The sequence below is a fragment of the Onychomys torridus genome, chromosome 4, assembly GCF_903995425.1.
Source record: "Onychomys torridus chromosome 4, mOncTor1.1, whole genome shotgun sequence".
Classification (NCBI taxonomy): domain Eukaryota; kingdom Metazoa; phylum Chordata; class Mammalia; order Rodentia; family Cricetidae; genus Onychomys; species Onychomys torridus.
Window position 1 is genome coordinate 96,490,629 of NC_050446.1, and position 16,703 is coordinate 96,507,331.

Here is a 16,703-nt window from a genome sequence, read left to right on the forward strand (position 1 = left end):
CTGCCCTCCGGTGCAGCTGCGCCCGCGATCCCAGCTGTGCCGTCTCCTCGGCAGGGATCTGCACCAGCAGCATAGGTAGAACCCGCTCCATGGCGCCGGCACAGCCGGGGGAGGCAGCACTTCCGGGCCCGGGCTTGGCAGCCATCTTGGCTCCAGCATTCCTTCCGGTAGAAGCGTCCGCATGCGCAGTGCTTTGTACCTTGTGACGGTCATCTGAACTGCGAGGCGGTCTTAACGCGAGTTAACTTAGCTTGGGGTGGGGGTGGGTCTAAGTCGACTTGCAAAACCACACCTGCCCTCACTCGGCTCAAGTCGATAAACCCGAAGTCCTTTCAAAGTTGCTTCTGCTGTGCTTGTTACCAAAGCTTTGAGGCTGATGCCTGTTCTTTAGAACCCAGTCTCTGGCCTCTCTTCGCTTGTTATGTGCCATTGTTTGGCCCAACAGTAGGGCAGTTTTCTTAGTAGTAAGGACTCTTTAATAGTATAGAACCATTAAAGAACCCTATCCCCATTAAAAAACAACAAACCCAGGACCACAAAACAGACTCCCCCCCCCCCCCCCCCACAGCATCAAGAAATCTGCTCTCACGAAATTTTCCAAGGCACTGATTCCCATCAGATGCCCTGGAGCCCAGAGTTTGCAAAAGCAGGCAATCTGATTTATCTCCCACCAGGCAGTTTTGAAGAGCAGTTTACCCAAAAATCATTCGCCAGGCCCTTCCTCTTCCTGACTACAAAAACTGATTTTCAGACCCTGCACAGTGAGTTTTCCTGTACCCTTGGATACCCAGCGGCAGGGTTTGGGAGTGCCAACCTCTGAGACCAATAGACCTTCTTTTGAGAGCAAACAATCTGTTCTTTATGGTCCTCCACTGAGGATTCTATTTCTTACAGTCATGAAGGTTAACACGGATATTGGAGTCAAATGATATCCTTTGTAACAGATGGATTGAGTACAGAGTGGAGATGGTGAACCGGCTTCACCTTTTCAATTTCTTCTATTTTTCTCAGGGAAGTACAATCCGATATAGAAAATGAAGGGGAGAGAGCAAGAGGTGTTGGAAAGGCATTTGGGAGAAATCAAACAGTATCTTGTCAAGTTTTTTATTTGATAAAGGCTCCCTAGTGGCCTTAGACTCCCGATGCTCCTTCACTAGCCTTCCAGGCACTTAGGAATACAGGGGTATGCCTCCATGCCCAGTTAGCCTTGGTAAACACAGACACATTCACAATCTGAACATTTTGATTCAGCTGCAGCCTCTGTTAACACATCATCCTGGCTTATCTGGTCTAAAGCCTCTCTCCACTCCAGTCACTCAAACCAGCCTGTGTTTCTCCACAGTGTTTCTGACTAATCGATATTTTCTGTCAATTCCTGCCCAACCTTTATGTAAACCCGAAAGTAGCAGAGACGTGTGCACCATTGTTACCCTCCTACCTGAAATGCATCTTGGCTTACAAAAGGAACTCCAGGATTCCTTGATGAATGTAGGACTTCATTTGACAAAAATGCAGCTCATTTCCTATGCCAAGGAAGATGCTTATATCTAAATCTCTCAGCCTTAGCTCAACTGTTTGGTTTATATAAAGTTTGGTAACACTGAAGCAATGTCCCAGATTATACTTTTATTACAAAAAGGCCTTGTCCCTAATAAGGATATTCTTGACACATTCACAAAAATGGCCTTCATTGTAATTCTAAACTTACAAACAAGTTTCAACATATCATTTGATATTTCTTTAATTTTACCTAAAGTCATGCCTTAATTTTAGGCAAGTCACTTAGCTTTTAAGGAGGGATATGACAGTGTTTGTGGCAGGGTCCTCCAATATAACAAAGTATAGGAAATGACTTCAAATGTATCACTGTAGGCAGGTGATGTAGTTTCAGTTCTGATATTTCAACTTCTCACATGTAAGTTCCAGAACCAATAAATCAGTAGATACAGGCAAGCCTAAAAAGAGAACAAGAGTTAACTGCAAACAATTCCATTTTTACAAATATTTATGGTTTAATTCATGCTTGGCTCATTCTAACAGCTGGTAAATTCTGAGGACAGATTAGCTCTGTGTTAATTCTCTTATATTCTGAACTAGTCTCAACTATTTTTTTAATGAATTGGTTATTCAACTTTTCAGATTACTGCTCTGAAATAGCACCTACAAACGACCAAACATTAGAAATAAATGCAAAGGTTTGGCTGAACAGTCCAAAGGGCACTAATGAGTCCAGAATGGTTACTTAGTAAATACCTGAGGGTCTAGATTTTCTTTTTATTGTTTTATTACATTTACATGCTCCATCACACTCACACAAGACACACCCTCTCTCACAACCCTCTCTCACTCTCTCTCTCACACACACACACACACACACACACACACCCTCTCACACACACACACTCACACACATACTCACACACCCTCTCACACACACACACACACACACATACACACACACCCTCTCACACACACACACTCACACACATACTCACACACACACACACACACACACACACACTCACATACTCACTCACACACACACAGCGAACATTTGGAGGTCACAGGACAACTTCTAGAAGTCACTTGTCTCATTCCACCATGTGAGTTTGCCTGCTGAGCCATCTCACTGGTCCTAGAACTAACTTTTATTTTTTTCAGGAGCTGAGGACCGAACCCAGGGCCTTGCTCTTGCTAGGCCACTGAGCTAAATCCCCAACCCCTAGAACTACCTTTTAAAATCTTTTTATTTTTATTTTTTGAGATTGATTCTCCTATCTCACTAAGTAGCCCTGGCTGTCCTGAAACTCACCTCTGACCCTAAGTGCTGAGATCAAAGGCATTATTACCATGCCCAGTCCATAGGCCTTGGTCTAAAGCACATTATTTTCCATGCTCACAGTTTATAAGCAATTTGATCCACAGACCTGATCCAGGGCTGAGACTATCTCTGTAAACACTTACTCCATTCTGGCTTCCAGCTGCTGAACTAATTGTTTGTCCATGTGATGGCAGAAGAGGGGAAGCAGGTTCCTGGGGAAGGCAAGGGGTTCTGCCAGGGATGCTGTGGGCAACTGAGTTATCTCCCAGGCAACCAGAATCACCAAGTCTGTCCTGAGGGACAGAAAAGAGAAGTCCAATGGAGCTTTTATATTGATGCAGGAAACTCATATCCAGGCAAAAATCCCTTATTATTCATCCACCACTGCAGCCACTGATCCCATCCCAGATAGCCACTGAGGTAACATCTGTCCATTTGGAACATACCTGGTAATGCCTATCCATCCTCCTTCCTATTTGATCTTAATAACTCTAAGGAGTTAATAGCACCACTTTCAGATGAAGAAACAGACTAAGAAGTGAAATGTCTCAAAGTTACATTGCAATAGACAGATCTGTTTGGCTCTAAACCGTGTCTTCCTTAATTACTATAACTCTGTTCCCCATGGGAAACTCTGCGGACCAAGAAGATACAGTTCTGCTATGTCTTCTTTCTCTGCCCAGATTCCTCCCTGGTACTTGAATATGCTATGTAGGAATTCTTTCATCAGGCTCACCCTACACATCCAGGGATATTGGAATGTATTGACAAGGCCTTTATGATCTTACCAAGCTGCGCAGTCACTGCTGGATTGAAGGGAAGAATCCAGGGATACCAGCTGCTCTCCATGACTCAGCAGGGCATAAAGCAGAGATATCCCGAACTATGAATGATAGGCAGTTCAAGACAAAATGAGTTCACCTAGGCTTTTTGCCTCTCTGGTTTTGCTGGCTTCCTCCTAAAGAACAGGCTTGCATGTTCAGATGGAGACCAATACCACAAAAGCTGTCAGATTTTGCATCTAAACAGGGAACTCTGACGTACCCAAAGGAATCACTGCCCTGAACTTTCCACAAGCTGAGTAAGTGGAGGAACTGGTCAGTAGATGAGGAATGGAGCCTAGACTCTGAGCAGGTGGTCTGTGGGCAAGACTTTCAGAAGTACCACCTTAAGCAGAGATCTACAGATTAGAGTGCACAAGAGAATTCACTAGAGATGGACAGAGTCTGTCTAGTCTAGAGTGGCATACTTAAAAACTTGATGTTGTGGCTGGGGTAGAGTTCAGTGCTATGGGAGTGCCTAGTCCACACAAGCCCTTGATTGGATGCTCAGCACAAATAAAAGACTTTTATTTCTCCTTTAGTAAAAATCTAATATATAAACATGGGGTTGCCCCCAATTTTTTTTTTTTTTTTACTCTAAAAGGTACACAATAAAAAGTTTTGAGACTTCTGATGTGGAAGCTCACGCCACCAGCAGCCATCAGGGAATCCATCACAAATGATGTCATTCCCCCACCCCCATACAGATCTCCAGTAGTCCAGGCTAGCCTTGAACTCACCATAAAGACAAAGGTGACCTTGAAATCCTGATACCCTTGCTTCTGCTTTCCCTTACAAGTATGCACCACCACACTCTCTGTGTGGTACTAGAGATCAAAGCCAGAACTTCATGCATGCCCCACAAGTACCCCACCAACTGAGCCACACCCCACAGCCAAGATGTGTACTTCTCTTTTCTAAATGCGACCATGGCATTTCTCACAAGCCTCACCATACACTCATAAGCAACAGTGCCAGACAGTATAGACAGAAAAGAGACAGGGAGAGAGATGGGGAAAGGAAGAGAAGGGAGAAAGGAGGTGGGGGAAAGCAGACCACCACACACAGCTCTTCATTGTCTTCCTGGGACCAAGGACCCTGTATTTAGTAAGCTATCTCCAGATGATCCTGTGCTCCCTGGAAGGTTTTTGTTGTTTTTGAGACAGGTGTAGAGTGGCCTAACGCTCGCTCTGAAACGTAAGCTGATCTTGAACTCATGATCCTTCTGACTCAGCTTCCCGAGTACTAGGAGTATACCATGTCCAGTTCTCACTAGACATTGAGAAGTGCTACTGAGGAGAAGATCTGTGTAGAGATGAGACTATTCACTTGATTACTTCTAGTAGTGCCGTTTAGAAGTCATCTATGGGAAGCCTGAAACGGTGGCACATGCCAATATCAAGATCATGAGTTCAAGGTTATCCTTGATTACAGCGGAGAGTTCTAAGCTAGACTTAAGCTATATGAGAACCTGTCTTCAAAAACTAAAAAACAAAAAGCCATCTGGGGAGAGAAAAGTGTCCCAGATATATTACCTGATTCTGAAGTACCACAGAGATCGGCCGCTCCGAGGAGCCAGGCGGTAGCAACATCAGACCTTGCAGTCCTTGGAGGAGCTGACGGAAGGTCAAATGACTGATGCATTTTCCCAGAGGTTTGAACAGCATGTGTAGAGCCTGCAGGAAAATCAGCAAGTATCTCTCCCAGCTCTACTACAGCGTCTCCTCCTCATCCTTTGCCTCCAGTTCCTTCCCTGCATGACCGGTTTTAGCCACCTTGCTGGTCAGGTTCCCTGCCAGGCCTAACACTGCTCCTTACTCTCTAGTCCGAACAGAGCCCTAGAATACTGATTTATTCTACAGTGGCTTTCTATGAAAGAAGATTAAGACTCACCCAGCTCAAACTCATAGCAAACTCATACATGTACAGCCCTTCACCTGCTTTCCCTCGCTCATGATATGTGAAGATGGTCTGCTGTGGCTATGGTTGTTGGTTCTGTAACGTCCTTATTTGAGGGGTGGGCAGCACTACTCTACATCTTGCTGGCATCTCTAAGAAGGGAGGGAACAGAGGCGGGGAAAGACCCCCAACCCCACTGAGACCACCCTCTTTGCTGCTCATTGTCATGGCACCTGGTCAGGCATATCCTTCAGGATCAGGAGGGGCAGATGGTAGGTGATATACAGGAGAAGGCTAACAGCTTGATCATGGGGCAGGAAGGGGAGCAGCCGGGCCACCAATATCTTCCCTTTCCTCACAGACAGCACCTGCAGGAGGCTATCTGCTGTCTCCCTGCAGAAGAGAGGAGAGCGTGTTGGGAGTTGTGCTGAGAAAGAAGGCTTCATGCCAGCAGCAAGCCCTTATGCCTGCTGGCCCTCCTCTTCTGAGACCGAGGGGGGGGGGACTCTCCTACTCACTCCATGTTGTTCTGCTTCTGGGTCTTTAAGGCCTGGAAGAGCTTCTCAACCTGGTTGCTCTGTTCCCCTGAGTGGTAGAGTTGTGGAAACCCATCATTCTGGCCCTCCTCTAGCTCTAGTAACTGGAGGAACATCTGGGAATTTGATGGAGCGGAGTGGTGGTGGTTACTTGACCAATATCCTATGGTTAAAATTTTAGACAAGAGCTTCTCCCAGTGAGCTTATCTCACCTCCTCAATCAGGGATAAGACTCGGAGCCTCTGACTGCTTGCAGCTCCTGTATCCTAGGCACAAAGAGTCCCTGGCCATCAGCCACACCATCAATGCCCCTGGAAAAGGCTAGACACAAAGTCTGACCACATTGCTTCCTCATCCTTACGTCATAATGTAAGAGGGTTTGAACCCAAGACACAAATGTGTTCTAGACAACAGCGGGTAGAAAAAAAAAATCTAGAATGATTACACACTCCTACCTGCTCTTGAGTTCCATGAGAAACAGCATCAATAGCTCGGCGAGGGCTAAAACATGTTGATACAGCTACCTGGCCCAGGGAACCCTCAATTCGTACCACTGCACAAAGAGAGCCAGGAGGAACATGCTTCTCTATAGGGCGCGCATACACCCAGATATCCAGCCCAAGCCGCAGTCTGGCCATACCTGACTCATAAACTTCTGCCTTCTGGATGTAAGGCGTGACCAGCTTGAGAGACTCAGCCCTGTTCCTCTGTCCAAGCAGCTCTCTGTCTGCCTGTCTCTTCTCTAGCTTCTGATAGTACTCCTGAGGGTCCAGGGAGCAGGCAAGTGTGTGGGCATTTACGAGAAAAATGCACAGAAGTGGACATGCCCACATTTCCAGGGTAGATAAGGGAACCTCTCAAAAGGATGGAGACAAATCTTTAGAAAACAGTAAATAACCCCATTTGACCAAAATATGGGAGACTAGATGGGAAGGAATGTGGGACACCGACTTAGAAAGGCAAATTCTATCATGGAGTGCTGTGTCAGCACCTACACAGATGTGGCCTCTATAGGTCAGAAGGCCCAGGAGTCCTCACTCATCTGGCCAAGGTCAAAAGCTGGGACTAGGGCCCAGAGCTCACCTGGTAGTAATAATCATCCAGGCGGGGATTCTCGCTCTGCAGCTGAACCATCTGCACTCTGATGACCCAGTCCTTCTCTTTTCGGGTCATGAGGTTAGCATAGGCATCTGGCTGCAGAGACCAAGGCTTCTGGGCTAGGAGACTTCAAGCCAGCAGAAACATCCCTTTAGGCAAGCCCTGCCATAGTGACTTCCCAAGGAGATGTGAACAGGCAGTGGAGTGCTCTTGGAAGGACTGGAAGGTGCAGTGTTGGGTAGCAGTGATGGAGTACCAGTATGCAGTGGGGAAGATGGCTAGTCCCAGGGAAATACCCAGTATGTGTGCAGACTGCTTCCCCTCAGCCCTGCTTCTCATCCAGGCTTTACCTCACGGTTTGGCTCTGCTGCCCCAGGAGGATCTGTTGGTGCTGAGGGTGGAGCTGGGTCAGATGACTGGGAGGGCTTAAAAGGAGATCAGCTGAGTGGAAAACTGCTCTACTGTGCACCAACCCTTCCATCCATTCAGACCAGGTACATCAGTGAACACCTAAGGCAGCCCTGTGCATCTACACACCTCCCCCGAATCAAAAAGCAGAAAGCATCCCAATCCTCATTTCCCCATCCCAAGACATGTTTTTCTGTAATCTGACTGCAGACAATCTAGGCACAGTAGACAACCTTTTGGTGTGGTTCTTAGCAGTTGTGAGTCTTAGCCTCTGCTCTGTCAGGGTAGCTGACCTCACTTCTTTAATTTCCTCTGTTTCTTCAGCTGTCAGGGAGCAGACACTGGACTGTGCTTCCCGATTTTTGTCAGTGAATCTAAGTGTTTTTCCATGGCAACTGATAAAAGGCAACAGAGGTGGTCCTTGGCCACCATGTCTTGTGACCTATAGGAAGAACTCAGCTTATCCTCACAATGCAGCCTGTCACTGGTACCTGAGTTTAGGGGGTGATGGGGTCAGTGGGCTATAGAACAAAAAAGGATCGGGTGAAGGCTGTCGGGGTCCAAAGTGGCAGGCTGGAGAGCTGGTTCTTGGAAACGCAGGCTGGAAAGGAATTGGCGATAGGTAGTCAGGGGACAAGGGGGGTACTCCACTGAGAGAGGAGGGAATGCTGCCCCTGCTCAGTCATTTCCCTCTGGGCTCCTCACCTGCCTCTCCCCAACAATTGTGCCCAATGTTTTGCTTTGTTGGGGAACCCTCAAGGCAGCTGTGGAGACTGCTTCCTGCCTTTGACAGTTTGGAACCTCCTAGGAGGGGCCTTTTCCGTCCCCAAAGATGGGTGAAGAGGATGTGCTTTTAAACACCCCTTATGCTTTGGTGTTCTGTCTTCAGCTACCGAGGGCAGGCTCCTCTGCCTTTTTTTCTGCCTCACCCAAGCCCTCAGCAGAGCTCAATTACTTTATAGCTCTCCCTACAGGAGTTCCTAGTCTTCAGCTCTCACACTATTATATAGCTCATAGATAGCAATAGTCTTTTCTGCCCCTAAGTTCAGTACTTGATCATCCGCTGAGATATTTTATCCTGTTGGAGCAGGAATCTTTAGTTCGTCCCATTTAGTCTGGATGGTAGCTTTTCCTGTAGCACTTATTAAGGCCATCCTGCACCATCTGCCATCTACCAAGCTCTTCTACATGATGTGGCGTCCATCCCAGACCAATGCCTCATTCTGAGTGCTTCATCTCCAGGGCAAGGAGATGGGTAGATTGAACATAATGGAAGCAAGGGACACTCCATCCTTCCAGGAATGGAATGTTCTGGTCACTCAGTCACCTCCTCACAGGATGGAGACCAGAGCAGACTCACCTGCCACATAAAATGCAAAGAGGCTTGTGACATGTCCAGGGCACCAGGGGTCTTGGCTCCAGGAGACCCGTGCAGCCCTCTCTGGAACAGAAAGGAGGAAATGCCAGATTCAGATAGATTCCCACTTTGTCTTCTGCTCTTGTTATCATGAGAACAAGGCTGGGGCAGCAAAGCCAGGACAGTAACAGCCTGGCCTTCCCCTTCATCCTCAAGGTCAAATGGTCCAGGATCCTCCCTCCTCCTGAGAAGATAACTAACATTTTAGGATAGGTTGCACCTAACCTATACTGGAACTCCTTGTCTTTCTTCACTGGCCATGTGAAATTTAAGGGATCAAATTCTAGGAATGGCCTGCCAAGACACAAGGGCTAAGACAAAAGCGACTCACCGATAGTAGGGTTACTATCTATGGGAGACAAGGATTCTGCTGGGGTTTTGTGTCCAGATGTATGTGTAGGTATACATGCATGTGCATGGTGTGTGTGTGTGTGTGTGTGTGTGTGTGTGTGTGTGTGTGTGTTAGAGGACAACCTCGTATGTTGATCTACAGGGCTCTTTCCATCTTTCTCTTGAAACAGGATCTCTCATTGGCTGGGAACTTTGCCACATAGGCTGAGAGAGCTGGGCGAGCTGGCTGTAAGTTTCTAAGGGCCCTCTTGTCCACCTCCCATCTTGCAGTGGCTAAGATTACAGGGTTTTACATGTGTTCTGAGGATCTGAAGTCAGGTCCTGACATTTGCAAGGCAGTGGCTTTACCAACTGAGTTGCCACCTCCTGCTCCCACCCCCACCCCAGCCTCGTGGAGTTTTGTTGTTTGTTTGGCTTTAGGGTGTGTGTGTGTGTGTGTGTGTGTGTGTGTGTGTGTGTGTGTGTCTTGTCTGTCTGTCTGTCTGTCCGTGACTGGGTCTCCCTATGTAATCCAGACTGGGGGCAAGTCATGACCCTTCTGTTTCTACCTCAGGAGTCTTACTGGTAGGCCTGCACGTGTGCCCCACTGCACCTGGCTTAGGACCTGATTTGAGGTAAAGGACAGCTGCAGAAACTTCAATGGGAGACAGGAGGAAAGAGGGGAGAGAAAAGCCTCAATTCAGCATCATGCCTGAAGTAAACCATGTTAATTCAAAATGGGTCCTAACAAAGAAGTAGAGGTCACAAGAGGAGAGGTAAGTGACAGTCTGTGAACGACCAAGTTCAGGACCGCTCTCTCCATCCCTACCTTCCGTGGTACTTGGATATTTTGGATGGCACTCAGTATGGCTGGATCCCCAAGATCATCCCCTTCCTCCTCCACATCTGGGGCCTGATTTGAACACACATCTCCCTCTTCATTCTCCTCTTCCACTTCCTGCAGGTGGAAGGCAGAGCCTTCTTTAGGAGCCAAGTGAACAGAGAGTTTGCTTGGCCTCTGGTGTAAGTGCAGGCCTGTGGAAGAAGATGGAGACATTGGTGTGAGAGCGCAGATCTAGACAAGCTGACACTCAACAGAAGCTCGGTTCAGAAGCCATTTTTAAACACCACCTCTGTGCTGTTTTAACTGCCGTCCCCCAGGATCCTCTCCAGTGAGCCACTATTAACATGAACGGCACTTGGCAGACACCAAACCCCTTCACTGCTTACATACCACCTCGGTGATCTGAATGGCTATGCAGCATGCTTCTTTCTCCACCAGCTCTTCCTAATCTAACAAGCCCTTCTGTTGCCTGGTTAAATGAGCTAGTCTCAGCTGTCCCAACTCAGAGCAACTTAACCCTGTATGCTCTATACTTTACACTGCACAGTTACCGAACGTCCATACAGCACTGTCAGAGCATTGCTGACAGTTTTTCCACAATGGCAAGACAAACAAAAGCCCAGAAAAATCTATCTCAGTAGCTAGCCATGGAAGACCTTTCAGTCCTGGTTACCGAGCCTGGTTTCCCAACTATGTTGATGTGTATCTGTGCACCCCTCAACATTTTATGGAGACACTTGGCCCACTTAGGAAATACCTTCAAGGCATCTCATCTTGGCAACCTGGTGGGCTTCCTTGCCAGTTGTGTCCCCCACTGATAGAGAAGCCTTTGGAAGGGAAACCTGGGACAAAGAAGAGATCCAGAAATATTCTCTTCCTCGATAAGGATGGGATGGCCCCCAAAACATCCATGATCTCCTTTCAGCACTGTGGGCAGAGAATTATTGACCCAAGCCCTCAAGAAGCAAGAGTCTGAGCTCTCAGATAATCATAAACCCCACCCTCCCACCGCAGCAGCTCAGCTCCAAGGAGGGTCAGAAGTTAGGGGTCTGGCTACGCATTGGAAGAATACAACCAACCACTTTCTGGGCACAGTGACACCCTGTTGCCGACACCCACCACCTTCTCATGTAGGTTAGTCATGGCAGCCTGGGCCAGGGCCTGCTTGCTTCTCTTAGCTTTTGAAGGCTCAGCTCTGCCTCCTGCTCACCTGTTAAAGGGCCAGCATGCTTCACTGCTGAGGTGTTGTAGGAGAGGAGAACTCTAATAAAGAAAATCCTCAGTCAGGTGTCAGGTGTGCTAGCAAGCCAGTGATCCGAGCACGTGAGAGATGGAGGCAAGGAGGGTCAGGAGTTCAGGGAAGTTCCAGCTACCTAGGAAACTTGAGGCCAGACTGGAGTTCACAAGACAGACTCAAACAACAGCACACCAAGACCACAAACAAGAAAACTCTTAACTAACTATAGGAGCCCACACCTGTAATCCCAGCACTTGGGAGGCTTGGGTTTAAGGCCAACCTGGGCTACATAGTGAATTTCAAGTTGGTTTGTTTGCCGGAATTTGGCCTTTTCTCAAAATATTAAAAAATAAAAGCAAAACAGGCATCATCCCTCTTGATTGGGGAAGAGAGAGAAACTGTGTATTTGACTGTCTAAGTCTGTGAGAACAATTTATTGGGACTGACATTTTGGGGTCAAATGCTTAAAAAGGTATCCTTTAAGAAAAGTTTAGGAATTTTGTGATGCCTAAGTTTTACACAAGCCTAATTGGAGAGGAAAGTTCTGGGTGCATCCTGAGGTGACTGCCTTTGGGAAGGGCATTGGAGGTTCCCCCAAGTCCACCTGAGGTTGCTTGAACCTCACTGGGTCCCATCAACTGGTTTCCTCACCCAGCTGCCAATGATGCATGGCCCGAAGGGTAAGAACACCTTTGCACAAGACAACACAAACTTACAGCTTCTTTCTTTAACAGAAAGAGCTGGGACTATAGGCGTATAGGTCTGTATTTTACTGTAGGTAAAATGCAATGATATTATTTTTTTAATTAATTAATTAATTTATTATGTATACAGAAGAGGGTGCCAGATCTCATTACAGATGGTTGTGAACCACCATGTGGTTGCTGGGAATTGAACTCAGGACCTCTGGAAGAGCAATCGGTGCTCTTAACCTCTGAGCCATCTCTCCAGCCCCACAATGATATTATTTTTTATATTATTTGTTATTATGTGTGCGTGTGGCCTAGACCAGGGCTTTATACATGCTAGCCAAGTGCTCTACTAGTACCTGAGCTCCATGCCCAGCACTTAGGAGGCCGAGGCAGGAAGACTGTCTCCAGTTTGAGGCAAGCTGAGGTGTTAGAGTGGGTTCAGGCCTGGGCTGCATCGTGAAGTGAGAACCTATCTCAAAGCAAACAAATGGAGGAGGTGTAGGGCAGGAGGAGGAGGAGGAGGAGGAGGAGAAACTAACTATACCAAAAGACTCTTGTGTCCAAGGGACCACAAGCTGGCACAGAGATTGTTTTTTTCTTCAAGATGCCTAATAACTGTCCATCCAAAAAATGGACCAGTACAATGCTTGATTGATCCCTGTAGGTAAGGATTATTTTTCATTGGCACACATGGACCTGTATTTTGCCTTGCCTTTGCCTCAGCCTCCTTAACTACTCACATCATTGACACTGGCATGAACTTCCTGTTGCAGTGTTACTTCCAATAATCCATGGTCTTTGGAGAACCTGTTATTTAGGTTACAACTGCCTGGGGGTGTGTGTGTGATACTCCAGCCACGCCTCCCTCCATGTGGTCCCCTAGGACATTTCTAAGAACAAAATGATGAGACACCCCACACACAATGCAAACACACACACACACACACACACAGAATTGAATTGAGTCAAGAAACATTCATGACACACTATAACAAATTAAGATAATCTGTCCATATATTGTTAAACTATAAAGTTTTTGTTTTGTTTTGTTCTTTTGAGACAGGGTTTCTTTGTGTAGTCCTGGGTTCTAGAACTCACTCTGTAGACCAGGCTGGCCTTGAACTCACACAGGTCTGCTTGCCTCTGCCTCCCGAGTACTGGGATTAAAGGTGTGTACCACCACACAATGTTTATAAAGTTCTTATCTGTTGCAAGTTTTAGGCAAACTTTATTGTTGCTTGGATTTTTAAAAAGACTCTTGCTGGGCGGTGGTGGCGCACGCCTGTAATCCCAGCACTCGGGAGGCAGAGGCAGGTGGATCTCTGTGAGTTCGAAGCCAGCCTGGTCTACAGAGCTAGTCCAGGACAGCCTCCAAAGCTACAGAGAAACCCTGTCTCGAAAAACCAAAAAAAAAAAAAAAAAAAAAAAAGACTCTACATATTTTTTTCTTTATTTCACAAGTCTGCAAAATATAAAATGTTACTTTTCATCAAGAGCTAGCCAAGATAACAGCACTCCCATAGACAGTGAGTTGTCTTGTATAAGGAAGAAGACAGAAGGGAAACACAGAGCCTAAAAGTCAGGCTGGAGAGATGGCCCAGTGGATACAGGATGTGTGCAAGTGTGAGGCACAGAGCCCCAGGCCTCACATAAAAACCTGGCAGTCAAGACAGCATGGGAGGCTGGGGTGGGGCTGAGGCGCCTGGGTCAAATTTGCTAGAATCTACCACACTTCAGTAGTCAGTCTTAGCTGGAATTGAGGAGTTCCAGGCTCAACAAGAGATCCTGCCTGGATAAATAACTTGAAGAAAGATCAGTGGAGACATCCCACCACAGCCTTAGGACTCTATAGTGGTGCACTCATGTGTAGGTGTACCTAACTGAATGTACACATTTGACCACATAAACATACATATGTGGGGGGTGGGGGGCAAAAAAACCCTTTATAACCCTGTATTTCCTGAGTGTGGGGCACAAGCTATTTTTGTTTTTAATAGAAGCATAAGCATAATGGTCAGTTCAGCTTGCCAGAACATGTTTCGTGGGACTGTCCCCAGGAACTGAGGCTGTACCACCCGTTCTAACAGAACTCTCTGAAACAAACCAAACAGCACAGAAAGGGATTTTTACATCAGAGAGCACAGAGGCCACAGCCCAGGGATGAGAACAGAACAGAAAGGGATTTTAAACCAGAGGCCAGGCAAGTCTTATCCCAGGAACCAAACCAGAAAGTTCAGTGATTCAACTGGTCAGGAGAAAGCTATTTCAGTGTCAGGGAATAGAGGAAGGGAAAGTCCCCAAGTGAAAGCGTCTGGTAACTTTGTAGCCTGGAACTCCAGAGGCCCCAAGTCCAGGCACTGATTAGGATTCCTTGCTAACTCAAGGACTTTTTGGAGAGTCCCAGAGCCCTCCCAGTAGAGTCTCCAGAATATGCAGCCTGAAGACGGGCTGGTGGTCCCTGTTAATGCAGGGGTCAATGAGCAGAGGTGGGACTTGAATCTTTAAGTCAGGCCCTGTCCAGAACCAGAGAGCTGAGAAGGCAGTAGGTTAACACCTTAAAAACTACCTTGTCTCCCATCTCCAGCCAGCAGAGTCCACAGGGAGAAGGTGGGTGGGGGTAGGAGGCAGCTGATCGTTCTAGAGCCTGGTATTGCACTGTTCAGATTTCTGAGACTGGGGATGTCTCTCTTGCTGTCATTCCCTGAGCTCTTCTCTTATTCTGTGGATGTTTGGGCCTGGGAACTTGAAATGCCAAGTTTAGTTCGTTTCCACCTGTATCAAGAGCATCTGGATGGGGCAGGAGGGAGGGGTGGTAACTCAGAACAAACAGTCAATTACCAGTGTGTGTGTGTTAAGACATGGAGAACAAGTCTGTCTTTATAATACAGAATATGAATCTACCCCATCTGTCCCACCCCATCCCTTATCATTACAAATATTCTTTTTTTTTAAAAAAGGTTTATTTATTTATTATGTATACAGCATGTATGGCTGCAGGCCAGAAGAGGGCACCAGATCTCATTACAAATGGTTGTAAGCCACCATGTGGTTGCTGGGAATTGAACTCAGGACCTCTGGAAGAGCAGTCGGTGCTCTTAACCTCTGAGCCATCTCTCCAGCCCCTATAAATATTCTTTAAATAAACACTTTTTGTGCTATATCACAGTGTCTTGCTGGGCATGGAGGCCCTTGCCTTTAATCCTAGCACTGGGAAGGCAGAGGCAGGTGGGTCTCTGTGAATTTGAGTCCAGCCTGGTCTACATAGCAAGTTCTAGGCCAGCCAGTGCTACATAGTGACACCTTGTCTCAAAAATATATATATATAAATAAATTACTTGAGCCAAATGTGACATGCACACCTATAACCCAGCACTTAGAAAATGAGGGTCAGAAGATCAGTTCAAAGCCAGTCTGGGCTACATGACCCCCTATGTCAAATTCATGCTTGTATGCATGTACACGTACACACACACACACACACACACACACACACACACACACACACACCAGTGTCTATTTCCAGTAGCCAGGGATTTTTGGCTAATAGTACCATAGATAGGGAATTCACAAACAGAAGTCCAAAGAACATACATAATACATGTTTAATAAAAAACTGAACATCCAATAGTTAGGCAGGATTTCTAGGCACAGAGGACACTGGGAAGAAGGGCGGAGTCTTGAGGAGACACAGAGGAAGCAGAAAGCAGAATGGACAGTATGAAGATGAGTGAACAAGCCTGGGGCAGGACATAGATTAGTAGAAATGGGTTAATTTCAGTTCTAAGAGCCAGCTAAAAACAAGCCTAAACTATTGGCTGAGCTTTCATAATTAATACAAATCTCTGTGTCATCTCTTGTGAGCTGGCAGCCCAAAGAAAAGCCAGACTACAAATGGCAACCCCTCCCGCGCCCCGCCCCCCGTCCCCCGCCCCGTGGGGTTCCAAATGAAGCATTTATCTAATTATTCTTTATCAATCAAAGCTAGGGAGTCAGATATTGGAATAAGGACCTGAATGATCAGAGAAGCGATGGAAAAGCCACCAGTGAGTGACCTCCTCTCTCTCTTGTTCCTTGATCCAAAGGGCCAAGACTCTCCTATGCCCCACCCTACTACTTCCTGTGTCTATCTGTCCTCAGTCCTCCAAAACCTCTATGGTTAATTTTGGCCAGCTAGTAGCTAGCTCCGCCCTCTGATTCAAAACAAACTTTATTGGCAGTCTCAGGAGTATCAGAATGTAATCAAAATATCACACAACAGCCTTTAAAGATTTAAAGTAAGGCAATTTTTCAGTGGCAATAACCATCAAGGGAAGGTGTAGGGAGATAAGTAGATCTCTTAGTTTAAGGTGGGAAGTATAGCTTGCTACAAAGTCTCTGGAAGACAGCTTCATGATACACAGGCTAAGGAAAAACTGGAAATGCCCCTAAGGAAAGACTGGATGAAAATGCACAGTATAAACTGGGTGTGGTGTAGAAGCCGATAATCCCAGCATTCGAGTGGCTCATTCGGGAGGACGGAGCATTAGTGGCCTTCCATAGTGAGAACCCATCTTTAAAAAATGTGGTGTAGTCATATAATAAATACCATGAAAGTATGAAG

General features: G+C 46.7%; 2 protein-coding genes across 2 annotated transcripts in view; both read right to left on the bottom strand.

Moving 5' to 3' along the window:
* The window catches only part of Spg11 (SPG11 vesicle trafficking associated, spatacsin), a 51,137-nt gene extending 50,986 nt beyond the window's left edge, over positions 1-151 (bottom strand). The window contains 1 exon segment of the mRNA XM_036184286.1: positions 2-151. Within this exon segment, the coding sequence (XP_036040179.1) occupies positions 2-145 (144 nt within the window). The 5' untranslated portion in view covers positions 146-151.
* A 2,838-nt stretch (positions 152-2,989) lies between these two features.
* Positions 2,990-10,947, bottom strand: Patl2 (PAT1 homolog 2). Its single transcript, XM_036183320.1, is given in 15 exon segments — positions 2,990-3,022; positions 3,024-3,114; positions 3,610-3,704; positions 5,178-5,318; positions 5,775-5,934; positions 6,060-6,193; positions 6,290-6,343; positions 6,533-6,630; positions 6,718-6,838; positions 7,161-7,324; positions 7,521-7,600; positions 8,075-8,184; positions 8,944-9,024; positions 10,160-10,365; positions 10,932-10,947. Coding segments are annotated over 15 exon segments (1,584 nt in total).
* Between the last annotated feature and the right edge of the window lie 5,756 nt (positions 10,948-16,703).